Here is a 24,251-nt window from a genome sequence, read left to right as displayed (position 1 = left end):
TTTCATCTGAAAGCTACATGTACAGAAAGTAAGATAGATAGGTATACTCCAATCTCATTATCATCAATCATAATCAGTAAATCATTACATCGCAGTACCCATAGATCATATCCTTCCAAGACGACAGACCGTAGCCTCCAAGCAGGAACATGCTGGAAAAATCAACAGGTGTATCATATTCACAATCTGAGCATAACAGTAATGGAAGAAAAGAAGAAAAAAAGAAGAGAAATGACAATATCAAATACAGGGGAATCAAACAAACACGCCCAAATCAAATGAATGTCACGTTTTGGTTTTGTTTTGGTTTTGCGTTGGTTCGCAGTCTGGTCAGATCATATGGGTATGTAGACAACATACCAGATCAGCCAGACTGTATCAACCTCAGGCTCATGCCCCAGTCTATTTACTGCCTACCACGACGGCGGAAGGGCGAGAAGATCACCCCGAAAAAGTCCACAAACACCACGCGGAAGAAGCTCTTCAGCCAGCTTTCGCCCTGCTGGTTGTGGAGCGACACGGCGCCCACGGATCGGTTCTGGCTGGTCGCGCGAGAGGTCTGTCCGCTCTTGGCCGCGGCCTCAGGAGACAGTTTCGTCGAGTCGGACGGCTCAGCCGGAGTCTCCACGGTGGGCTGCTGCGGCTTGTCGGCTTGGGCGTCCTTGGCGTCGTCCTTGACGGCAACCGGGGGCAGCCGTTCGGAAGACGGAGAGCCCAGCTGCTGAAGGAGAGCCTCACGGTCCCCGGCCAGCGCCACAAGAGCCGGATCGGCTTCGGGCTCGGGGGTGGGCGGTTCATTGGCCGCAGGCTGGGCAGGGGCGGAAAGCTTGTCTTCGTTGGTTGACTTCTCGGATGCCGCAGCGGCGACTGCACCCGCTGCCACACCGACCGCGGCGGCACCAGTGGCAGCAGCGACTTCGGGAGCGATGTCTTTGGAGGCAGACTCGGGGGCTTCATCCTTGACAGGTTCTTCAACAACAGGCTCCTTGACAGGCTCCTCGACAGTAGGCTCCTCCTTGGAGGGTTCCTCCTTGACGGGCTCCTCAACGCGAGGCTCTTCCTTGGCAGACTCCTCGACGGGCTCCTCAACCTTAGTCGCGACGGGCTCCTCAGGAACTTGTTCGACAGCAGATTCAGCAGGCTTAACCTCCTCAGCAGGTTGAACCTCAATAGGCTTGCTTTCCTCCACGGGAGCAACCTCCTCGGCAGGCTGAACCTCTTCGGTAGGCTTAGCCTCCTCAACAGGCTTCACTTCTTCAGCAACCGGAACTTCTTCGGGCTTGGTCTCCTCCACCGGCTTGACTTCTTCGGCGGGTTGAACCTCTTCGGAAGGCTTGGCTTCCTCGACAGGCTTGACCTCCTCGGGAGCCGGGACCTCCTCGGCAGGCTTGGTCTCCTCCACGGGCTTGACCTCCTCAGCAACCGGGACCTCTTCCGTAGGCTTGGCTTCCTCGACAGGAGGCACCTCCTCAGCAACGGGGACCTCCTCAGCAGGCTTAGTCTCCTCCACCGGCTTGACCTCCTCGGCGATGGGTGCCTCCACTGCGGCCTTGGTCTCTTCGACAGGCTTGACTTCCTCAGGAACCTGAACCTCCTCGGCAGGCTTGGCTTCTTCGACAGGCTTCACCTCTTCAGGAACCTGAACTTCCTCGACGGCCTTGGTCTCTTCGACAGGTTTGACTTCCTCAGGAACCTGAACCTCTTCGGCAGGCTTGGCTTCTTCGACAGGCTTCACCTCTTCGGCGACGGGGACCTCTTCAGCAGGCTTGGCTTCTTCGATAGGCTTGACCTCTTCAGGAACCTGAACTGCCTCGGCGGGTTTAGTCTCCTCCACCACAGACTTAACCTCCTCGGCGACCGAAACCTCCTCTGCGGGTTTGGTTTCCTCAACAGGCTTAACCTCCTCAGGAACTTGAACCTCCTGGGCAGGCTTGGCCTCCTCGATAGGCTTCACCTCTTCAGCGACGGGCACTTCCTCTGACTTGGTCTCCTCTACAGGTTTAACCTCCTCGGCGACGGGAACTTCCTCAGCAGCCTTGATCTCCTCGATAGGCTTAACCTCCTCGGGAACCTGAGCTTCTTCAGGCTTGGTTTCCTCAACAGGCTTCACCTCCTCGGCGGCGGGAACCTCTTCCAGCTTGGTTTCCTCTACAGGCTTGACCTCTTCAGGAACCGGAACCTTATCAGCCGCCTTGGTTTCCTCCACAGGTGCCACTTCTTGAGCAACCAGGACCTCTTCAGCCTTAGCCTCTTCCACGGGCTTCACTTCTTCCGCAGGCTGAATTTCCTCCTTAGATTCCTCCACGGGCTTGAGTTCTTCGGCAGCCGGGGTTTCTTCCGGCTTAGCCTCTTCAACGGGCTTAACCTCTTCGGCAACTGGAGCTTCCTCAACCTTGGTCTCCTCCACAGGCTTCACCTCTTCAGCGATGGGAGCTTCTTCAAGCTTAGTCTCTTCAACAGGCTTGACCTCTTCGGCGACGGGAGTTTCCTCAACCTTGATTTCTTCGAGGGGCTTCACTTCCTCAGCAACCAGAGTTTCTTCCGGCTTGGCCTCCTCCACAGGCTTGACCTCTTCGGCGACGGGAGTTTCCTCAACCTTGGCCTCCTCCACAGGCTTCACTTCCTCAGCGATGGGAGCTTCTTCAAGCTTAGCCTCTTCAACAGGCTTGACCTCTTCAGCGACGGGAGTTTCCTCGGCCTTAATTTCCTCAACAGGCTTGACCTCCTCGGCGACCGGTACTTCCTCGGCCTTGGCTTCCTCCACAGGCTTCACCTCTTCGGCGATGGGAGTTTCCTCAACCTTGGCCTCCTCCACAGGCTTCACTTCCTCAGCGACGGGAGCTGCCTCGGCCTTGATTTCCTCCACAGGCTTGACCTCTTCGGCAATGGGAGCTTCTTCAAGCTTAGCCTCTTCAGCAGGCTTGACCTCTTCGGCGACAGGAACTTCCTCAGCCTTGACTTCTTCGACGGGCTTAACCTCCTCAGCAACCGGAGTTTCCTCCAGCTTAGCCTCTTCAACAGGCTTCACTTCCTCAGCGACAGGAGTTTCCTCAGCCTTGACCTCCTCGGCAGGTGTCACCTCGGCAGCCTTCTCGGGTTCCTGAGTCTCTTCGACCGGAGCGACGGCCGGCTCAGCAGCGGGTTCCTCGGGCTTGGACTCTTCGACGGGGGCCTCAACGGGGGCCTCGACAGGCTGCTCGGGAGTAGGTTCGGGCTTGGCCTCGACGATGGGTTCATCCAGCTGAACGGCCGGGGCCTTGACGGGAGCGGATTCCTCGATCGGAGCGGATTCCTCGACGGGAGCGGACTCCTCAACCGGGGCAGGAGCCTCAGGCTCCTGCACAGCCGGCGCCTTCACGGAGTCGTCGGCCTCGGGAGCGGAAACGGGAGCGGCAGCATCCGGGAGTTCCGACACACCATTTTCTTTAGAGACGGCGGCATCGGCGACATCGGGAGCAGGCGCCGAGACGGACTTGTTATTCTTCTTCTTCTTCTTGTTCTTGTTCTTCTTTTTGGCGGCTGCGGAGGGGCCGGTTGATTGTGTAGGGGAAGCGAGGCCGTTTTCGATGGGGGCATCGAGGGGGGCTTTTATTTACACATTAGCTTCTTTTCTTCTTTTTCTATATATATATACATATAAATGTATATTATAGGGAAGAAAATGGGGACAAACCAGATACTGCCTCAACGGTGGCCATTATGGAAGCACCAGATCGTAACGTCGTTAAATAAAAGAAAGAAAATGATAATGACGAAACCGGTCAAGGTAGACGGATGATAATATACAGCGATCCCGGCTCAGCAGGGATCGTGGGGAGAGGGAAAGAGGAATTGAGGATGAGGAAAAGAAGGGAAGATGAGGGGAGGAGAGGATAAGTAAAATAGAGTCAGATTCAAGAACCAAACAAACAGAGAGCAAGAGGAAGGAAGAGAAAGAGGGGAAGAGAGAGAGAAGCAGGAAGAAAAAAAAAAAGAGCGAGAGAGAAAAAGATAGTGTGCCGTGATAGGCAAGTCAAGTGGGTTGATGGGCGTTAGTTCGGGGGATCTAAACCATCATGGATCATTCCTACTTAGGGATTCATCGGGATAGACTCATCGTGGTCTGAGGATCAGCGTTGGCCCAGCAATGACTCTGCTTTCTACGCGGCCGATCATCGTGCCATTCCTCCTCTAACTTCAAATCGGACTTCCCCTCTTACTCTTCTTTCCATCCTACAGGACGAAAAACACTAAACCTTCAGGATGAGCCGGAAAATGCGGTGAACGGCGACTCGGAGGATCCACCGTCTCCACCTTGACCGCGCTGATTCGGTCGTCGGCGGATGCTGCATCCTCTGCTGCGTCCTATCACTTTTTTGGCTCGTCTGATTGGCATGGAGATATGCTGTGATGGCTCCAATCATCCGTTCTTTCCATCTCTCTTATCTAGAGATGGACTCGATATGTTCTCCGATCTGATATCAACATCAGACTTGATCACTGTGACTGGTGGTATATAGACTGATATTGCTAATCTCGACATTGCGAACTAGCCAATATTGCCAATATTAGTTAATTGATTGCTATTATTGATGATGGATATCCTCGCTAATTCCCCATGCATACTCCGTATAACCCATCACATCCATCAAAACAAAAGAACAAAAGGGTCAAAAAATCTCCAAATCTTCAAACTCCACCACCAATCCCTCCGTTTCCCCTCCATGCATCGTCCACATGGCTTCATCCCTCCCCGCCACCCCATTCGGTCGACTCGCGTACACCCCCACGTGCACAAACTTCTCCTCCACCCCGTAAAAGAACCAGGTCACCTCGCGCAGCTTCTTCCACGTGCTACTAACCGCCCCGGGCGTCCTCGTCATGGCCGTCGGGACCGCCGACGGAACCTGGTACCAGATCCAGAGCGCATGTCCGATCCGCTCCAGCTTGATCCGCAGCGACTGCATCCGTCTGCCACCCCCCCGCGGCTCCGGCACGCAAAGCGGTGAAAGGCACCAGTCGGCGCCGTCGGCGGTGGCGCTCACCGACGAGGCGTGGACGGTGCCCGAGCAGAACTCCATCCCGGCTTTGACCCATTTGCCGGGGCGTGCCATCCCTCCGCCGCCTAGCCGGGGGGTGGTCCGCCCCGTCGCATCCGACGAGAACGATCGAGGGGCCGCCCCCGCAAAGATCACCAGTCCCCCTTGGTCCCACTCCATCTCCCAGTCGGCGCTGACGGTCACCTCGGCTAGCACGAAGGCGCGGCGCAGCGAGGTGAACACGATGGGTGCGGTCGACACATCCCCGTTGGGTGGCTTGCGCCAGAGGTCGGTGTTGGGTCCGGCGGTGAGCGTAAAGTACTCTAGACAGGGGGGGAGGGTGAATGTGGGAGGTAGGTTTAATGGGGTGAACGATGCGCCTGCTGGTGGCATATCTTCTGTCCTCTTTCTTTTCCTTGATTGCACGTTTGGATTGATGTTGGCAGGAGGTATGGAATGTTGATTAAGGGTTTTGATGGGCGAGAATAGTCGGGTGAAGATGAATAGAGATTCCCTCAGCTAATCAGTGTAGTCGAAGAAAGGGCAATTCCAAGAAGAGGTATGCCAAGCGCGAAGCAAGGAGTATCTTTTTCGATCTCTCAGCGACACCGGTGCAGGCGAACAGGTTTGATGACAGAGTAGAAATCCCCAACAGAAGATATGTAGACACGTCTGGGTATGATAAGTAAATAAATAGATACACCACAAATACAACAAACAAAGATAACCAGTCAACAACAACCATACCACCCAAAAAACCCAGTAACCCCTGAAAGAAAGAACCAGCTGAAAGAAGAGATGTGATGTGATCAGACAGACCATCGCCAAACACCCTGGCAAAGACTCTGTCCAACCGAACGAGCGAACCACTCCGCTGGAACGGACGGTCATTTGTTCTGACGAACCCATCCCCTGGTCTGTGGATTCTGGGCTCTGACGACTGGTGGATATTTCAGTTTTTCGGGGGTTCGTGATTTAGTTGACCCATGCTGGGGTTGTGATTTGTGGGTTGCATGGGCTTTCTCCTGTGGCGGAACGGGGGGGGTGAATTGGGGTGCATTGTATGGTGTTATTGGAGGGATCATTGTGGAGGATGGCTGGTTTTTTTGGAGGATAGCTGGTGGTTCTTGAACGGATTGGATGGAGGAAGGAGGGTTAGAAGCGAGGGAGCTGAAGTGATATTGCCACTCGGATATAGGCCACTACTCAATTTAAATATTTGATTCGGGTATCTTATTGATTGTCTCTATATCGTACTATATTGGACCATGCTATACTTTACTTGTACTTCATACTATACCTTATTCTATCTGTTTACTATTTACTATCTAGACTATCTTTGTATTCTGTTTATACTATTTGATATTCTATAAATCAAGTAAATAATCCATCATCCTTCCCTCCAGTTGGCTAGAAAGGGTGTCATCTGTCACGCAGGGCACTTTGTCACTTCATCACATCTATTTTATTATGAGAGCTAAAAATATCTTCTACCACTATATCTATTCTACATCATACTTTTTAAACTACATTTTCTGTATCTAATTTTGTATGTTTCTCACTACTATGCATTCAATCTCATAATATTACATTATAAAACAGCTCTGGTATCAGTGGTATACATGGCAGCCTCGGGCAGACATGCGTCACCTCCGGGTTGTTTCTGTTCTTTTTTTTTAACCTCATGATACTCTTCGACCCTGGAAATAGTACTTATCTTTCATGGTGAGGAGGGTCATACAATCTCCTCGCAGTCTCTACTGTTCCCCTCGTCAAGCCTCATTTCCTATATATCAAACTGGCATTCAGCGCTTTCCTGGCTTGCCAAGTACGCGCACACGCCGCAGTCACCTCCTCACGATGGACATCGCCCCCCAAACAGTTTCCCACTTCTGGATTCGACTTGGTTTGACTCTTCTGTACAGATCGAAGAACAAAATCTCCCAAATTACTACCCTGATGGGTACTACCTAGTGCGACTAGGAGGGGTCCTCAATCATAGGTACCAAATACTTGCCAAGTTGGGCTATGGAGTGACATCGACTGTTTGGTTTGGGAGGGATTTATAGTGAGTGCAGTCCTCTCATCTAGCATGATCAGTAGATTTAATGCAGGTGCAGTACTTCCAAATAAGTTGTTTTGAAGGTATACGTAACAGGGCAAGAAACAAACCACGAGCTGAAGATCTACGAACGTATAAACACCGCTTCAACAACCCATCCCGGTAAACTATTCACTCGCAAGCTCCTCGACCATTTCTCCATCTAAGATGCGCATGGTCGTCACACGGGCCTTGTTCACGAGCCCGCTTGGGATCAGTTCTAGCAAACCTATGCAGTGGATTCCTGGCCAGGCGATGACCCTCGAAGATTTAAAACCGTGTATCCGCCAGCTGCTTGTCATATTGGACTTTCTGCACTCCGAGGCCAATGTGATCCACACAGGTACTTCTTCTGTTACACTTGGTAACGCACATCTAATTGAACCAGATCTTCAACTCAAAAATCTCCTTCTCCCGGTACCTGACCAACAGACGCTGTCCTCTTTTGAAGAGGCAGCACTAAAAGCACCAGCCGCTAGGAAGGTTCTACACGATCGAACAATATACACGTCCTCAAGATTTCCACCCAGTAACGGTATCCCACTGAAGCTCGATTTGGCGATGAGGAGCACGATGAAGATATTATGCCGAATGTTTATCGCTCTCCCGAGGTTATACTCAAGATGAAGTGGGCTACAAAGTTGATATATGGAATATTGCCATGGTTGTACGTGTTTCAGTAAATTCCTGCTATGTTTCTCTACCAACTCGTCTTAGGCATGGGATATCGTCTGCCCTCATACTCTCTTCGACGGTAGAAATTTTGACGGCATCTTCAATGACCGCGTCCATCTAGCAGAGTTAATTGCGCTTCCAGGCCCTCCACCACATGAATTTTGCCAAAAGAGCAAAGTCAGTTCGGTTTTCTGGAACGAGCCTGGTATGACTGCTTATTTCCAATTACACCTTCAAATAAGCCGAGTCACTAATTAATCCCGCAGGAAACTGGACTCAGTCAGTACCTCTCCCTAATACAAGCCTAGAATGCCTAGCTGTCAAAGTCCGGGGGGCCTACAAGCGGGGCTTCTTGCGATGGCTTCGCACAGCTTTGCAGCGGAATCCAGCAGATAGACCTACAGCTTTGGAGTTCATTTACGGTGAGTGGATGATGAAGGAGCTTAACCTACGGGGTTCCAAGCCAGTCAAAGAAAGGGACAACTAAGGGTATACATTTCGAACATTATCAGGTCCTATTCTTTGTGAGACTTGCCATCCCATTGCTCAGTACAACCAACCCCGCTACGCGACGACGACCAAAGGGTATCGCTGCAGCTAGAGGCCCACTTGTCTCGCAACAAGAACAGTATATCATAGAGCTGAGAAATGAGAGATACGCGTAACTTAACAAGCACCAGTTATCCTAGCAGAAAGAAGGGCACCCTCTAGGCAGCTTATCGTAAGGAACTGGAGTGCTTCCCGAGCCGATTCTCCTGGAGTATGCAGCGTGCTTCCAGTTCACCACGAAAACGTTAAAAGGATGGGCAATTTTCAATTTCAAAATCCCGTCCGATGAAGGAGCTAAGATCACGTGCTACCCCTACCTACGAGGTAAAAGAACCGTCGAATAAAATTAATGTTACCCACATCAGTTACAATGACGGGTGCGGGTGGCCTCCTCTTCGCATTTCGGCTCATAGAAACCAGGCACTTCGAATGGATGACTCGAATCTTCAGTTGCTTGGGAGATGGCTGTAGCCGATCTCCGGTACGGCCTCAAGGTCATCCTCTGACGGCCATACTGTCTTTCTTCCTTGCTGCCTTTTAGCCGAGTCCGCCTTCTCTCCCGCATGAGTTGCGCGCACAAATCCAAGGTTGTCCCTCCCAGTAACATAGCCATGGCTTGCGACGTGAGTCCCACGCAAGAGCTGATCCTCGTCTTTGTAGCAAAGAGTCACGTGTGGACCCAGAGGATCCTTCAGGTGTACGCCATTGAAGCTGGTCGTTTCATGGATCTCGGATCTGCAAAGTCATCGAGCGTCAGTTAGCACTTCGTAGGGCCCTTAGGGAACAGAATGCCATCGAACCCCAGATCGCGGCCATACCTTATAAGAACCGCCTTTGGATGGAGCTTTCTGTCTCTCGCTGTCTGATATGCCAAAGCCACAAATTGGCGCAGGCGATCTTTATCCTTCGGGACCATACCCCTGTAGAAATAATATTTCACCATGTTGACCGTGGACATGTTTGCTTGGATGAGATCCCGAGTGCGGTTTGTCGGCGCGGAGGTAATGTCGTAAAACTTCCGAAGTGAGGAATCTCTGTGAGGTGCAACTGTACAGCATTCCATCCTCGGTTGTATCTCCTTATTTATAAAGCCCGGGTCTGTCTCCTGCGACAATATCATCATTGGCAATGGCCAGGGCCCTGCATGGGCAATCCTATCCAAGGGCGCGTAAAGGCCATCGAGTAACAATGTAGACGATCGGCAGTGACCCGATTGAAAATTCCGGGCGCCAAATATATATGTTGTATAGTAGCCATACTATGGAATTCTGGCGGCTGTTGGGGGTGATGAACGATTGTGTCTGCTGCGTCGTCGTCCGATGTTTCAATGCGCGCGCGACTTGGGGTCTCTATCGGCCAATGGATAAGCGCTGTGCCCGGACATTCTCGCATGCGGCTCCACTTACCTGACCTATCTACACATCTGCCTCCTCCGTACCTACTCAGCACATGAGATATTCTAAGATCCTTTCCCAAGAGTCTGGTGGTAGAGCGATGATTAGACTGTTGTCTTCAGCCATCCGGTCATTGCACCCACATGGTTTACAGTCCAAGATCGATCGTTCTGCCCTCTGTAAAGCGCACTTGCCACCGCCCCAGCACACCCAACCTCGCTACGCGTTGACTACCACCGCGTTCACCCCAATGGCGGCCAACGACGAACTGAGTGCCCGCTGCCTATACGAGCCTCTCGAGGGAGTCGAGAGGTTAGAGAACTATCGGCCCGGCGGCTACCATCCCGTACAAATCGGAGATCGCTTTCAGGGCCGATATCGCGTGGTTCATAAGCTGGGATATGGCAGCTATTCAACGACGTGGCTCGCCCGTGATGAACAATTGAATACATACGTTGCGGTGAAAGTCTGTACGGCAAACTCAAACCCAAAAGAAGCGGACATTATATCCACTCTCACACGGTCACCCTGCTCTCCGGCCCATGATCTTGGACGGGCAATGATTCCGTCCATTCTAGACCGGTTCACCATCCACGGCCCAAATGGCACCCATGCTTGCTACGTGAACGCACCGGCAAGGACTAGCCTCTCTGGCCTCAAAGATGGTTCGTGGATCCGCTTATTCCAGCTCGAGGTCGCCCGGTCCTTGGCGGCGCAACTCGTTCTTGCGGTAGATTTTGTACACACTCAAGGGTTTGTCCATGGCGACCTTCACCTAGGCAATATTCTTCTCAAAGTCCCACCAGGCTTTGACCGTCTCTCCCCCGAGCAATTATATGAAAAATACGGACAACCGGAACTAGACCCCGTCGTCCATCTAGACGGGGACCCGCTTCCACCTGGCGTGCCATCCCACGGCATTACGTCGATATGGCTAGGGGAAGCCAGCGAGGCAATCACACCCGCAGAGGCCAGGATCCTACTTTCCGACTTTGGTGAAGCCTTCTCGTGCTCAACCGACGCCAAATACGAGTCTCACACGCCGCTCGTCATCCGGCCCCCGGAGGCTCGGTTCGAGCCGGAAACGCCTCTGTCTTTTCCATCCGATATATGGACCCTCGCCTGTACCATATGGTCTATTATCGCCCAGCGACCGCTGTTTGAAGGGTTTCTCGCCACGGAGGACGACATGACGTGCGAGCAGGTCGACGCTCTTGGTATCTTGCCTGCTGAATGGTGGACGAGGTGGGAGGGGCGCCGACAACGGTTCACCGAGGACGGGAAGCCACTCAGGCGCAATCCTTACCGATCGTGGGCGGATCGATTCGAGGATAGTGTGCAGCAGCCTAGAGGGGAGAGTGGGATGGCGCTAGTTGATGCTCGAGAGAGGGATGCTCTGTTTGATATGCTACGGTCGATGCTCTCGTTTCGGCCTGGGGATCGTCCTACGACGGGGCAGATTCTCCGGTCCGAGTGGATGGTACGATGGGCTTTGCCTGAATATAGTAAGATCCAAGTGTGAGTTAGATCGGCTGCTCCAGATCCGGCCCTGGGGGCTGGTTATAAGGTAAGGATAGAGGAGGGATACTCAAAGAGTCCCAGAGCCTGATAACTAAACTCGTTAATGACAAAACTATCCTTAATCAAGATTCACATTCCACAGGTTTATTGTATAGATTCATTCACAACGCGGTAAGAAGTATAGGTAATCAATAAAAATGCCTACCACTAGATGGCATACGTGCTGTCAACCATCCAGACATTGTTGAGGGTGAGGCATTACGGAAACCATGACAAGCCTTATGTCTACTTTTACAATAGGGCTGATTAGTGGTATATGATATAGAATCACTTATTTCATGTACTGTGTAAATAAATATATAAATCGGTATCTATATAAATCATGAATAAACCAATTGAACAAGGTTACGGCATCCCATAAAACCCACCCCGCAACATACATCATCTCTGCTACTCTCTTCTCCTCTATTCCTCCTACCACCCACGATAACTCCACTACATCTATCAATCACTAACCTCAAACAACAACATACCCATTTCAACAGAAAAACAAATCATAAGAAACATATCAAGAAAAAGAAAGGAAGATGGTCTGCTCCAAATGCGCCAAAAAGCTCAAATCCACCCAACTCGCCACTCCGGACGTCAAGCGCCGGAGCGAGATGTATTATGGGAGTAGCAGCACCAACACCGGTAGTAATGACAAGACCAAGGGGAAGGCTACGCTGGGGAGTACTGGCATTGGAAAGGTTTGTTCCCTATTTCATCTTCATTCGTTCATTCGTTCTTTCGTTCTTTCGTCCTTTTCTGTGTTTTGGGTTGTTTACCTTATCTTCTGCCTGTTCTATACTACCTACCTCACTATATCCGGACTGGTGTATAGCATAACATATACGATTGATCGTTGGATACCTCATATGATAATCACATACTAACAAAGACAGAACAAACTCCTCTCCGCCAAAGCCAAAAACCCCTACGCGGCATACGCCTCGTCCTGCTCTCAGTGCAAGACCAAGACCGAACAGGGGAGGAAGTTTTGTCAGCGGTGTGCATATCAGAAGAATGGTGTTTCTTCCTATCTCCAGTATTAAATGGATCTATCGCTAACATATGACAGCCTGCCCTATGTGTGGAAAAAGTCTAGCTGAGAAGGCTGCGACTGCTACGGCTAAAGGGCAGAAGCCGGTTGTTCAGGGGCAGAAATTCAATCTGAGTTGACATTTTTTTTATTCTTTGGTTGATGTTGATTCTTTCTTGACTATTTTCCTTTGGTTAATGCTGTTACCTGTCTATCAAAGCACGGCGTTAGGTTCTAAAACGGATAAAACAATAGATAGCTAGCTAGTTATACATGGCATGTAGTATATGCAGTCAAGACTCCTCTCCTCGCCTCTCTACTCAGTACCGATCCTACCGATCAGCAAGCATATTCTTGACACTGCTGTAATAGTGATCCACCACATGCTGTCCAATCTCCTCCTTGGACAACCACCGGAAATCCTGCAGCTCCTGGTTGTTGCCCGACAGGTCGGCCTGTCCGCCCATGATACGGCCCTTCATGAAGAAGGTCTTGGCGCCCTGCAGGCCCGTGTCCGTCGGCCGGCGGTAGGTCTTGACGTGGTGTCCGACCGGGTGGTATCCCACCATCCAGGTGTTGATGTTGACGCCGGCCGTTTGGGTCAGGGTACGTTCAGCGGCCTGATAACACACATTAGAGACAGAGAGAAAGAAAAAAAGATATGGGATATGGGGAGAGAATTACCAATCGCAAAGTCTCGTCCTGCTCAACAGGCGAGCGAGGAAACCTCCAATGTCCAAACTTATCCCGCACAACGAAATACAGCGTCCGCTGCAGCGCGCGGTTCAAGCTACGGAAATCACCCTTCTCGTCCGCCTCCGTCACACGCGGATAAGGACGCGGGATCTCCTCGCGCTTGCTCGTATCCTGCGACGTAGCATTGACGGTCTCCTCGGCGTCGCGGATGAGCATCTCCGCCTGATAAGCAGGGTCCGACTCGGCAGCGCCAACGAGCAACTCGTCGTTCCACGCGTCGGGCGAGTAAGCGTTGTAGTTGCCGATGTCCCGCGCGGGGGTGTGACGCTCCTTGATCTTGCGCTTCCAGTCTTCGTCGGCGGGCGTCCCCCGCTTGAAGTAGAAGTACTTGGTGAAGGGCAGGGCGAGGCGCTCGTTCAGCCGGCGCTGGTAGAAGTGGTAGGCTTTTTCGAACGGGTGCAGGTCGCGCGTGATCTGCGGGGGGCGGGACAGCACCACGCCGGCGTTGATCGTGTACGTCGGTTTCACGACGGGGTAGACGGGCGCGGCTGTGTCGGGGGAGGGCGTCGTCGCCGTGGCGTAGCTGCGGCGGACCAGCGTCGTCTCTTTTTGTTGGCAGCTTTTGCACACGGGTCCTACATCAAGCATGGGCAATTAGTTCTGGTCTGTCTGGAATGGTCAGAGATCACGTACGCAGTGCCGACGCAATGCGCCGCGCTCCATTGGGACCGGAAGACATCTCGGGCGTGTGGACAGCTTGCTGGGACTTGAGATAGAAGACTGATTGATCCGATACGGGCAAGAAAAGTTGGCGGTCACCTGTTTGGAGGTTGAACTGTATCTAACCGGGTCGGGTTAGATCCACACGTGACCATTATTTTTCTGTCGTTTATATTTCCCGCCGATTTTTCCCTTTCCCTTTTCTTCTTTTCTCTCCACAGCACCTTCTTATCATCACTGCGTTATGTTATCCACGACCAGTTGATCATTTACTGGTGCTCAGAGTGAGTGCTTTGTACTCGCGGCCTTTTTTCGCTAGCGGTACCTTCTTAATCAAGGTGTACGGTTAGATAGTCGCTGCGGACAGATTTTTAACTATTTTATATGATAGTGCCGGTTTAGGCTATGGTAGAAATTCATATCATTCATATCAGTCATGTTACGGATAATACGAACAGAGTATTAATTTAAGTCCACTGTCATGAACTATCCCAAATAGCACATTCTCTCGCGAGTGCCAAACACTCGCAGCCGGTTGCTATAACGCTCCCAGAAATGTGCTCCCGGACGTGGGATCAGTTCGCCCTTGTCCACCTTGGCATGGGCATCCGAGCAGTCGGTCAATTGCGGTGACCGACTCGGTCGCCCGTAGCCAAAGGACTCCTCCATGCGGAGACTAGTGGCGAACATGTGGTGCAACTCCTCCGATGACGTTCTGGGCTTCGTGTCTCGAAAGTGGACGGAGAGTTTGAGGAAGACCTGCGCCGTCAGCAAGCTATCATAGCCCGCTTCGTGCTCTGCTGGCGCTCTGCAGTACTTCCGGTAGTATTCGTGCAACACTGCGCCCATCAGCTTGGGTCGGGTCTCAACGAGGTTCCAACATACCAATCATAGGCGTCCCGATGTGGAGGAGATCTTGATGAACTTCGCCGAGCGAGGACGGCGGATTGAGGTCGCCGCAGCTATGCGTCGCCAGGTATTTGGTGTCAATCACCCGGGGAAATAGGCTCCGTGCCATCAACTGAAAGTCCGCCACACTGTCTGGCAATGGGCCAACAAAGCATCTACAGAAGTAGACCAAATCCACGAACAAGTTATGGCCGACCACCAGAAACTGGTTGGTGCGCAAATCCTGCTTCACCACGTCCGCAGCCTTTCTTACTTTAGCCAAAGAACGGCCAACTCCCATGTCACTCTGGAAACAGCTCGGGTCGAGATCGGACAGGTCCCCGCCAACTAACGCCTCGGCCAGCCACCCGAATCCTTTGGATTTGCAGATTCGCTGCATCTTTTCCGTCGTTCGGTTTGCATGTTGGGCTGCCTCCTGGTTCTCGTCGCGCTGACAGATCTGAATAAATGGACCCATAGTGGTTGCGGTCAGGCATGGGTACTCCATCTCGATCAGCCCATGGACCAGCTTCTTCTGATGTCGGCTGAGTACCCGCGGCATGGGGCTGGATTCGGTAAGGTATGTAGCGGACCAGGGGGGTGGAATATCGAGGTATTGGTCACGCCGGCTGAGTTCCCCCAGCATGAGGCTGGATTCGCCGAGGTATGTAGAGGGCCTGGAGGGCGGGATATTGAGGTATCGGTCACGCCGGTTGAGTTCCCCCGGCATGGGGCTGATTTCGGCGAGGTATGTAGCGGACCAGGGGGGCGGGATATTGAGGTATGTGTCACATGGCTAATTTGCGATTAGGGAGGTCTGACGGGGGCCGGAGATGGACGTACATGCACATTGCTATCACCAACCCATTGGTCCACCAGAGTCCGTACCGTATTCAGAAAGGCGATGGATTCCGGTTCGCTGTCATCAACCTTCAGCATCTGGCGTGTCGCGGCAAGACCATCCTTTTGCGCGGCTCTGGCCACGGCTTGATTGACTTCCTCGGGTGAGAGATAGCCAACTCCCCGGTCGAATACCGAGCTCATGGAGAAATTCTGCTTGAAGAGGAAGCGCATTGCTGGATCGGTCAGCTTCCAGACAACCAGGGAATCCGAACCACCCACCGTTGCTTTGAAGGGTGAAGTCTCTCTGTAGATCCAGCCCGCTGTTGACGATTGGATTCAAGTATAAATGGTATGGTCTCAGAATGTACTGTCCTTTCTCCGCATCCTCATGGCCGATGGTCAGACCGACTTGGAGGATCTGGTATTTCTCGGCACATTGCTTGAGTTCCTCATACCGCTCCTGCAGCGACTGTTTTTTGTTACTTTTTCTGGGCGCGATCGGGATCCCGGAGAATTCCAAGTCCAGGGCGACAAAACAGCAATCGGACAGTCGGGACAGGATTTCCGGTAGGAGGTCGTAGAATGAAGAGGCAGTGACATCCATGGCGATAAAGATAATTAATATGAGCGGGGGTATGAGAAATAGATCAAGCCTTCAGACCGGTTGAAGTGAGTTGTCATGGTTAGTGTCAGTGTCAGTCAAGTACTGAGTGAAGAGACCAAAACATGAGACAGGCTGTTTGTCGGAGGAAGGGTAAGCCTGGAGTGACTTCTGTTTCTGTGGCTAGGACTGTAACTGAGGTTGCGTGACATTCTGAGTAATTGGCTGTCCTCGTATAGAAATTCTATAGTCACTTCATGTAGAAATGCCGCCAGTATACTGGATATGTATCAGATCCCTAGAGAAGTGTTGTAGAGTTGATCCTATAGATATGCCGATCCCGTGACTGCCCCGGACTGTGTATTAATAGAGCCTGAGGTACTCCATCGCGCTAACCGCATTCGGCCCAGGCCGGTCAGCCCCCGAGCCGAGGGACAACGAACCCCGACTGGAGGATTCACAGGTACTAAACTAGCAGCTTTCATCTCGACACCAACCACCTCTATCATCTATCATTCTATTTTACATATTTGTCCCTTTGTCATTTCTTACGGATTGACCTCGTGAACTCCCCGAACTCGACAGATCGATGCTCCGGCGGTGAACAATGGCCGATTCATCCCACATGTCGGCTTCCCAGCTCTCCTCCTCCTCTCTCTCCCCCTCCAAGCTCTGCTCAAAAACATACAAGAAAGCCTCACAGCTCTACCTCACGCGTCGACTGCAAGAATCACTGACGGCTCTGGAACCCGTCATTACACCGACTACGTCGGACGATCACTACAATGGCGACGAGTCAACACCGCCTATCGCAACGGTGTCGGCAACCTGGCGCATCAAAGTGTGGAATCTCTACATTACACTCCTGAGTGCCATTGTCGAATTGGGGCCGGAAGAAGGGAAACAATCGTTTGGACAGAAAGAATGGAAGGCCATCTCGTCCAGCGTGCGCGAGGGCGGCATCTGGGAGACGGTCGTGCAGACGGGCTATCAAGGATTGGAGGGATCGGTTGATGCGGAGGTTGTGTATAATCTGTATGTGGATAGATCAAAGACCGCGACTTCACATCACCTACTAACCATGTCCCCTCCAGAGCCACCCTCCTCCTCAACCACTCCCCCTCGCAAGCCCTCAACCAGCAGCGTCTCGAGACCTACCTGTCCTCATACGGCCAACCCAATCTCGACGTCGCCGAACACATCCGCAACTCTCCCTCGCAACGAGGGAAATTCCGCGTCAACGGTGGCACCGACACCCCGAAGGATCTGGAGGCGCGGGTCCGCATCATCGAGCTCTTCACGCTGCACGTGCTGCCACGCAACGACGAGTGGGAGTATGCGCAGGAATTCATCAACCTCAGCGAGGTGCTCGACGAGGAGAACAAAGAAGTCTTCCTGCAGACGCTCGAGGGTTTGAAGGAAGAGCGCGAGCAAGGCGAACTGCGCGCCGCGGCGCTGCAACGCGAGAAAGACGCCCAGATGGAGCGGGAAGCGCAGGTAGAAGAGCGTCGACGGGCTGACGAGCTCGCAGCCGCCGAGCGGGCGCATCACAACAACAACAATAAGGCATCCAGCCGTCCTAAAGGGGAAGCGGAGAAGTCGCGCCCGAACGGCAGCAGCCTGCGGGGCAAGAAAGCCGGGGATAAATCGGCGGGCAGCAAGTCCGGTTCGTCTGCGGGACGGACGGCATTCTCGCCGCCAGGGGCAAAGAGCGTCAAGAAGCCGGAGAAGCCCGAGCGGGCGCGATCGACGCAGGCGCTGTCGCAGGCACTACGCAATCTGTACCAGTACATCGTGCGGACGGTGGCGGGCAACCCTCTGTCATTTGCGCGGACGCTGCTGTTCCTGCTGGGGATTGTTGTGGCGTTGAGCCGGCAGAATGTGCGGGAGCGGATCCGCCGGTTGACCGGGTCGGGATGGCAAAAGGTGAAAGGGACGGTGGGGATGGGGGTGAAAGTGAGTTATATCTAACTCTACTGTTTGATAGTGTTTTCCTTTGTTCAGGATGATCCGATGAATGGAGTGTTGTGTATAGCCTTATGATTGCAGAATCAATACTTTGATATATGTATATGCACCAAAATTATCTTTGGTATATCGTATCTAGTACTGACTCTGAGAGTGCCATATGTACTGAATATGATACCGTATACAAGTAGATGGGTATAGTAATCAAAGACCACCGGTCAGACAAATTAAACAAGACCACTCATACATCCCATATATTTGCCATATATTTCCCATATCAACTCCAGTAGAATTGGGTCATGATAAATCAACAATTAACCACGTAACAATAAAACAGTAAACAAAATCCATATTTGCTAGTATAATCGCACCTACCTACGGAGTATCCGTACAAGCATTCCATATCAGAAGCAGGACGATCATCATGTGCTTCTGCGGAATTTCCATGTGATGTCTGCATTCTTTCTGATTATGCATGGTGTATGCAGCAGTGCTGTACTCCGTACACGGAGTATTTCCGATAGTACCCAGGTAGTAGAATCTATACTGTATCTACAATAGTATACAATAAACAGTATACTACCTCCATCTAATTCATTCGATATGAAGATAGTAGAGTATACAACTGAATTCAACAGCGGAATCCACCCGCGGGTAAACTGGGTAAAATGGGTAAACCTTGAACCGCACAGTCGGGACCGTCAACCCGGGCCGATACCTACTATCTATCTGTCTTCCGGACGGAGTACTAGGTAGGAATAAGGTTATCGGCTGGGCTCTTGGAAGACTGATTTCTATATCCATAGTATATAAGTACTGCAGTGTTCAAGAGAATATACATGATCGATCATCTATCAATCATCCCCATATAGTCCGTACTCCAGTCTCCAGACTTATCAGATGGTGACGGACCTCGGCTCAGTCGGTCTTGGCCCGGCCGAGATCCCCCGCTGTATGCCTGAGGCATCTACTATTCTCCAGGACCAATAGTTCACAAACACTCCTAGTATTGATAGGGTTTCGTATGTGTCTTGTACTTCTGTCAAGTGATTCCATCAGTCCTAGCATAATACAGCATGTGAATCAGTGGATCGATGAGGTCACGGGAGTGGCGGCTGGAGGCGGATATGATGATGACATCCACTGACTAAGCCGAGGGTTCTCCGAAGCCGAGGTTTATTTTTCTATCTCTTGAATCTGGGAGTTGAGTACGGAGTACAGTACGGAGTATGGAGTATAGCTACTATAATATTCGTCTCTATTTTATATACAATCTTGATATAGTTTACGTATCGACAAGCAAAGTTAACTACCTGAAAAATAAGACATACTGTGTAGACTGATATAGACTTCCGCTCGTCCAGAACCGCTCCATCATCCTCCGCTTCCCCGTCTCCAACCACTCCCTCTAAGACTCTGGAACCAACTCTGGACCCCGGAGGGGCAACTGAATGGATAATATTGAAATTGGGTGCTCCATAATGGAGTCGGGAGTCCACAATGGAGACAGCAAAATGATGTAGTGGATATTTCCGCCGGCGCCCCGTCCTCCGATGGTTTTTTTTTTACCTATTTCCCATTCCCTTTCGCAAGTACCTCGGTGGACAGCCGAGGTGAATTCCCTCTCTGCATTTCCATACTTCCGTGTCTCCCCGTTTTTGGACCATTCCCTAAGATCCGATATCGTCGTCTTTTTGGTCAAGTGATTCATTGTCGATCCGTGGATTAATTGTCCAATTGACTCGTTTTTCCTTTAATTTTCCTCTCTTCGCTTCTTTTTGTTCTTTACTTCTTTTCCTCTTCTCTTCACTCTTCGACTTCTTCTCCTCTACCTCTTCCTCTATCTTCCTCTACATCCTTCCCCCCTCTCCCCTCTATCTCCACTCAACATCATGTCCGCAAAAGGAGGCAATGGCAAGAAGCCCGCTTCTCCCGCCGTCAACCTCATCGGTATGCCCTCAATCCCAGCACAACCTCCCCCCGGAGGAAGCTCAACAGCAAGCTAATGAGAACAGCCGGTGGTGGTGCCGGTATGATGGAGGCTCTCGTCTGCCACCCCCTCGACACCATCAAGGTCCGCATGCAACTGTCGCGCCGCGCCGCCGCTGGGAAGCCCCGCGGCTTCGTCACCACCGGTGTCGACATCGTCAAGAAGGAGACCGCTCTCGGTCTGTACAAGGGTCTGGGAGCCGTCCTGGGTGGTATCATCCCGAAGATGGCTATCCGGTTCACCTCGTATGAGTACTACAAGCAGCTCTTGGCCAACAAGGAGACTGGAGCTGTGAGCAGCAAGGGTACTTTCCTTGGTATGTTCTCTCTTTTCCCCCCTTTATGATTAAAAAAAAAAAAAAAAGAGAACAAAGACTAATAAGATCAGCCGGTCTCGCCGCTGGTGTCACCGAGGCCGTCGCCATCGTCAACCCCATGGAAGTGGTCAAGATCCGTCTGCAAGCGCAGCACCACAGTCTGGCGGATCCCCTCGACGCCCCCAAGTACCGCAGCGCGCCGCACGCGCTCTTCACCATCATCCGCGAGGAGGGCTTCAGCGTCCTCTACCGCGGTGTCTCCCTGACGGCCCTCCGCCAGGGTACCAACCAGGCGGCCAACTTCACGGCCTACACGGAGCTCAAGGCCGCCCTGCAGAGCTACCAGCCCGAGTACGCCAACACCCAGCTGCCCTCGTACCAGACGACCCTCATCGGTCTGATCTCCGGTGCCGTCGGCCCCTTCTCCAACGCCCCCATCGACACCATCAAGACCCGTCTGCAGAAGACCCGCGCCGAGCCCGGCCAGTCCGCCGTCTCCCGCATCGTCGTCATCGCCCGCGACATGTTCAAGACCGAGGGTACCCGCGCCTTCTACAAGGGTATCACCCCGCGTGTGATGCGTGTCGCTCCCGGTCAGGCCGTCACCTTCACCGTGTACGAGTACCTCAAGGGTAAGCTGGAAGCTTCCAACTGGAAGTTTGTCGGCGGCTCTTTCGAGGAATAAACGCCATCCCACTGGGTTAGTGTTCTCGGAGGGGTAAGAAGTTAAGAAGTTGAGAAGTGAGAAGTCGAGAAGTCGAGCATGTGATACCGATCTGATACCATGGAGCATGGTGGCGTTGCCCGTGTCGTGATGTCCCTTGCATCATTTTGTATATTCCTCTATTGTTTCCTTGTCTTTGTGTCTGTCAAGGTGTTATTCCGCCATTTAGCGGCTGGTTGTATATATTTATCTTTTCCTTTTTTTTTTTTTACTTCTTCCCGCCCTATATATTCCATGGGCGATGGTCATTGGCATTGGATAGAGACAAAAAAACAGCACTATATCGAATACAATACCACAAGATCAATCTACTTTTTCCCATATAATATATCAACATAGAAACAGGGAGGAGGATATGATTCGACGGTGGATGGAAAGCTGCATGTGCCGTGCAGCGCCAAGTGCGTTCTAACCTTGTTGGGGTTTCACATGCATAGCTGAGCTGAGCTGAGGCACCTGACCACGTTCTTTTCACATGTCATGAAGGACTTACCTGTATAGTCAGGTATAGACACCTGAGGCAAAATTCTGTGTGCAAGCAAAGTCTGGGGTGGAGAGAAATAGTACACATTACACCAGCTACTCACCTTATCCTGGTATCTGTCTCTATCGAGAGCACGGGTCTTGTAGTAGCTGCTTGGAGTAGCCCGTTCTTCAAGGCTCCATTCCGCATTCTGTCACAAATGCAATGAACATCTGTTTGTCTCGTCTTGGATGTTAGATAACGAATTCTCGAAATCACACTCGGCCAATCTAGACTATAACACATACCGTAACCCTAGGCTCCATACATCACTATATGAAAGCCCACGATCTACCTTCACCCCAGGCGCCGATAGATATCTACCTGACACATCCAGTATTCGGGCGGTCCCTAGATACGATAGCTGTGACTGGGCCATAATTTATGTAGTAAAGATGGTAGAGAGTCCATATTTGATACTTCAGTCTCACATTGGACACTAGTTTAAGGGATTCTATTCCCCCAAGCTAAGAACTGAGTGACCAGTTCAACCTGTATACTGTTAAACAGGAGATCAATACCACCGAAATGCCAATAGAAGCCTTGAAGAACAAGTTAGCGCAACACTAAGAGGTGTTTGGTGGGGCAAATCCGAGCTTCTTTCGAACATCTTGTCTCCTGTATGGAGTATGGAGTATGGGTTCAAGATTGAGAGAGAAGTAAGTCTCTGCGATGCTATTTGCTAAAGGCTTTGTGAAGGCGGGTGTTTTCTCCATTTAATGAGGGATAGTCACTGAGAGGGGGAAGTGAAGTAGCTGGAGTATGTCTAGTCGGAATATATATCTGACAGTTACAGTACTGTAGGACATTCATTCTCTCTATATATTTTGAATAGTCAACCCACTATCTATATCATTTTTCACTAATTTTTCAGAAAGAAGACTAAATAAATGATCACAGGATGGTAATAGAAATTCAAGTGTTATTATAGGATGAGTGGAGACATGGAATCTATATACAGATACCAGTTGATTATTCAGGGGTTGACCCAAAGATACAATAGGCTATATCCAGGGTAACATACATTCCTATCTTTCTTTGATAAAATCAGTAGTATCAGTTCATAATTAAAAAACTTGATTGTATATCATAGTTCTACTTCGTAGATAGTTAGTACACGCCCCTATATACTCCGTCAGCACGCCGACCAAAATAGAAAGCAACCCCGCTCATCACACCGCTCTCCATAGTCCATACCCCTCTCAGTCTCTCAACAACAACTACAACACATCCCTCCACCACCCTTGGACAACATACTTGCAAGATCAGACCACTCTCCCAGGCTGGTCTCGTCAAGATGCAGTCCGGAATCTCAGGTGAGCCATCCATCATTACAGTCCATCTATCATTCCCTCCCTCACGTCCAGCCATACCCCCATTATCTGTTGATTCCACCATCCAATATCCAACACCACCATTTGGTCGAAGGAAATGCATAAATAAATAACTAATGTGAGATAGTCTCCCCCGAACTCCACAATGCCTTCACATCCTTCACCTCGGACGACTCCATCTTCTGCCTCCCCGTCACAATCACCACCGAGAGTCTCCAACCCCTGACCCCCATTCCCTTCTCCACCCCCAACGACTTCTACGCCTCCCTCCCCAAGTTGGCCTCGATCCTCGAGCCCAAAACCCCCCTCTACCTCCTCCTCCGTCGTCCCTCGTCCTCGGCCGCCCCCGCCCTCATCGCCCTCACCTACATCCCATCCAATGCCCCCGTCCGAGCCAAGACCCTCTTCGCCTCGACCCGCGCCACCCTAGCCCGCGAACTCGGCACCGAGAAATTCGGCGCCACCATCTTCGCGACGGAGGAGGACGAGGTCGTCGGCGAGGAAGCCTGGCGCGAGAGAGATGCCGAGACCGACGGGTCGACCGGCGTGGCCGCCGCCCAGCGCGAGCAGCTAATGGGTGACAAGGAGCGCGAGCTGGACGCTGTCCGTCGCGCCGAGGACGAGGCCCGCTCCGGTACCCCTGGTCGGGATATCGGCATCGGGGGCTCGTTCAACCGTGCGGGTGGGCCGTCTGGGATGCGTGTGTCGATGCCTGTTGAGGAGGATGCTAAGGAGGCGCTTGCTGGGCTGCAGCAGGGTGGGTTGGTGCAATTGGTGAGTTTCTACTCGTTTCTACTTTCTTCTTTTTTTTTTTTTTTACCCTACTCGCTTTTCGATTTCCTTTCTTTTTTTGTAGATAGTTAAGTGATGTTGATTAACGTATCAGGCTATCGACATCCCCCGGGAAACGTTCACGCTGGCTGCCTCCGACGCCGGCGTCAACGCCGGCTCCGTGCAGTCGCACATCTCGCCCTCGGCTCCCCAGTACACGTTCTACCACTATCCCGACTCGGACGTCGTCATCTTCGTGTACACCTGTCCGTCCGGGTCGTCGATCAAGGAGCGCATGCTGTACGCCAGCTCCCGGATGTCTGCGCTGCAGCTGGCCCAGCAGCAGGGGCTCAACATTTCGAAGAAGGTATGTCGGGATTGATCCCTCTCGCGTTTTGAATTCATCCTAACGGCAGCAGATCGAAGCGTCGTCGCCCGACGAGATCACCGAGGAGAGATTGCACGAGGAGGTGCACCCGCCGCGCAACGACGGCATCAACCGGGGATTCGCGCGACCGAGAAGACCGGGCCGGTAAAC

General features: G+C 51.8%; 11 protein-coding genes across 11 annotated transcripts; 6 read left to right on the top strand and 5 right to left on the bottom strand.

Annotated features, from left to right (window-relative positions):
* Window positions 1-344: 344 nt before the first annotated feature.
* Window positions 345-3,888, bottom strand: BDW47DRAFT_44904 (PT repeat family protein). The gene is made up of 2 exons (XM_024819065.1): window positions 3,674-3,888; window positions 345-3,585 (listed from the first exon to the last, which is right to left on the bottom strand). The coding sequence occupies exons 1-2, from the start codon at window positions 3,696-3,698 to the stop codon at window positions 407-409; spliced, it is 3,204 nt and encodes a 1,067-aa protein (XP_024671046.1). The 5' UTR covers window positions 3,699-3,888; the 3' UTR covers window positions 345-406.
* A 761-nt stretch (window positions 3,889-4,649) lies between these two features.
* On the bottom strand, window positions 4,650-5,411 carry BDW47DRAFT_126713 (uncharacterized protein; the record flags this gene model as incomplete). The annotated part of the gene is made up of 1 exon (XM_024816592.1): window positions 4,650-5,411. One exon carries the CDS (start codon window positions 5,409-5,411, stop codon window positions 4,650-4,652), a length of 762 nt encoding a protein of 253 aa, XP_024671045.1.
* BDW47DRAFT_107712 (uncharacterized protein) lies at window positions 5,039-6,194 on the bottom strand. Its single transcript, XM_024813068.1, has one exon. It carries the CDS (start codon window positions 5,925-5,927, stop codon window positions 5,538-5,540), a length of 390 nt encoding a protein of 129 aa, XP_024671044.1. The 5' UTR covers window positions 5,928-6,194; the 3' UTR covers window positions 5,039-5,537.
* Window positions 6,195-6,702: 508 nt separating this feature from the next.
* BDW47DRAFT_118327 (uncharacterized protein) lies at window positions 6,703-8,281 on the top strand (the record flags this gene model as incomplete). Its single annotated transcript, XM_024815193.1, has 7 exons — window positions 6,703-6,743; window positions 6,901-7,020; window positions 7,323-7,462; window positions 7,508-7,602; window positions 7,686-7,790; window positions 7,837-7,999; window positions 8,061-8,281. The coding sequence occupies 7 exons, from the start codon at window positions 6,703-6,705 to the stop codon at window positions 8,279-8,281; spliced, it is 885 nt and encodes a 294-aa protein (XP_024671043.1).
* A 212-nt stretch (window positions 8,282-8,493) lies between these two features.
* Window positions 8,494-9,643, bottom strand: BDW47DRAFT_44894 (uncharacterized protein). Its single transcript, XM_024819064.1, has 2 exons — window positions 9,162-9,643; window positions 8,494-9,078 (listed from the first exon to the last, which is right to left on the bottom strand). Exons 1-2 carry the CDS (start codon window positions 9,464-9,466, stop codon window positions 8,790-8,792), a joined length of 594 nt encoding a protein of 197 aa, XP_024671042.1. The 5' UTR covers window positions 9,467-9,643; the 3' UTR covers window positions 8,494-8,789.
* A 131-nt stretch (window positions 9,644-9,774) lies between these two features.
* On the top strand, window positions 9,775-11,355 carry BDW47DRAFT_107707 (protein kinase-like protein). Its single transcript, XM_024813067.1, has one exon. It carries the CDS (start codon window positions 9,793-9,795, stop codon window positions 11,257-11,259), a length of 1,467 nt encoding a protein of 488 aa, XP_024671041.1. The 5' UTR covers window positions 9,775-9,792; the 3' UTR covers window positions 11,260-11,355.
* A 393-nt stretch (window positions 11,356-11,748) lies between these two features.
* Window positions 11,749-12,578, top strand: BDW47DRAFT_44891 (cysteine-rich PDZ-binding protein). Its single transcript, XM_024819063.1, has 3 exons — window positions 11,749-12,007; window positions 12,203-12,326; window positions 12,379-12,578. The coding sequence occupies exons 1-3, from the start codon at window positions 11,846-11,848 to the stop codon at window positions 12,477-12,479; spliced, it is 387 nt and encodes a 128-aa protein (XP_024671040.1). The 5' UTR covers window positions 11,749-11,845; the 3' UTR covers window positions 12,480-12,578.
* Window positions 12,579-12,671: 93 nt separating this feature from the next.
* On the bottom strand, window positions 12,672-16,246 carry BDW47DRAFT_132418 (mitochondrial 54S ribosomal mL46 domain-containing protein; the record flags this gene model as incomplete). Its single annotated transcript, XM_024817545.1, has 6 exons — window positions 15,766-16,246; window positions 15,487-15,719; window positions 14,641-15,178; window positions 14,258-14,594; window positions 13,024-13,654; window positions 12,672-12,959 (listed from the first exon to the last, which is right to left on the bottom strand). The coding sequence occupies exons 1-6, from the start codon at window positions 16,088-16,090 to the stop codon at window positions 12,672-12,674; spliced, it is 2,352 nt and encodes a 783-aa protein (XP_024671039.1). The 5' UTR covers window positions 16,091-16,246.
* Window positions 16,247-16,574: 328 nt separating this feature from the next.
* pex26 lies at window positions 16,575-18,058 on the top strand (the record flags this gene model as incomplete). The annotated part of the gene is made up of 2 exons (XM_024817544.1): window positions 16,575-17,122; window positions 17,182-18,058. The coding sequence occupies exons 1-2, from the start codon at window positions 16,695-16,697 to the stop codon at window positions 18,056-18,058; spliced, it is 1,305 nt and encodes a 434-aa protein (XP_024671038.1). The 5' UTR covers window positions 16,575-16,694.
* A 1,473-nt stretch (window positions 18,059-19,531) lies between these two features.
* BDW47DRAFT_44872 (putative succinate:fumarate antiporter (Acr1)) lies at window positions 19,532-21,371 on the top strand. The gene is made up of 3 exons (XM_024819062.1): window positions 19,532-20,005; window positions 20,071-20,361; window positions 20,433-21,371. Exons 1-3 carry the CDS (start codon window positions 19,948-19,950, stop codon window positions 21,044-21,046), a joined length of 963 nt encoding a protein of 320 aa, XP_024671037.1. The 5' UTR covers window positions 19,532-19,947; the 3' UTR covers window positions 21,047-21,371.
* A 1,534-nt stretch (window positions 21,372-22,905) lies between these two features.
* BDW47DRAFT_126706 (twinfilin) lies at window positions 22,906-24,249 on the top strand (the record flags this gene model as incomplete). Its single annotated transcript, XM_024816591.1, has 4 exons — window positions 22,906-22,924; window positions 23,070-23,716; window positions 23,829-24,080; window positions 24,133-24,249. The coding sequence occupies 4 exons, from the start codon at window positions 22,906-22,908 to the stop codon at window positions 24,247-24,249; spliced, it is 1,035 nt and encodes a 344-aa protein (XP_024671036.1).
* Between the last annotated feature and the right edge of the window lie 2 nt (window positions 24,250-24,251).

This window comes from Aspergillus candidus, assembly GCF_002847045.1.
Source record: "Aspergillus candidus strain CBS 102.13 unplaced genomic scaffold BDW47scaffold_30, whole genome shotgun sequence".
In the NCBI taxonomy this organism is placed as follows: domain Eukaryota; kingdom Fungi; phylum Ascomycota; class Eurotiomycetes; order Eurotiales; family Aspergillaceae; genus Aspergillus; species Aspergillus candidus.
The sequence above is the reverse complement of the archived record's forward strand: the minus strand, read 5'-3'. Positions and strand labels throughout refer to the sequence as shown.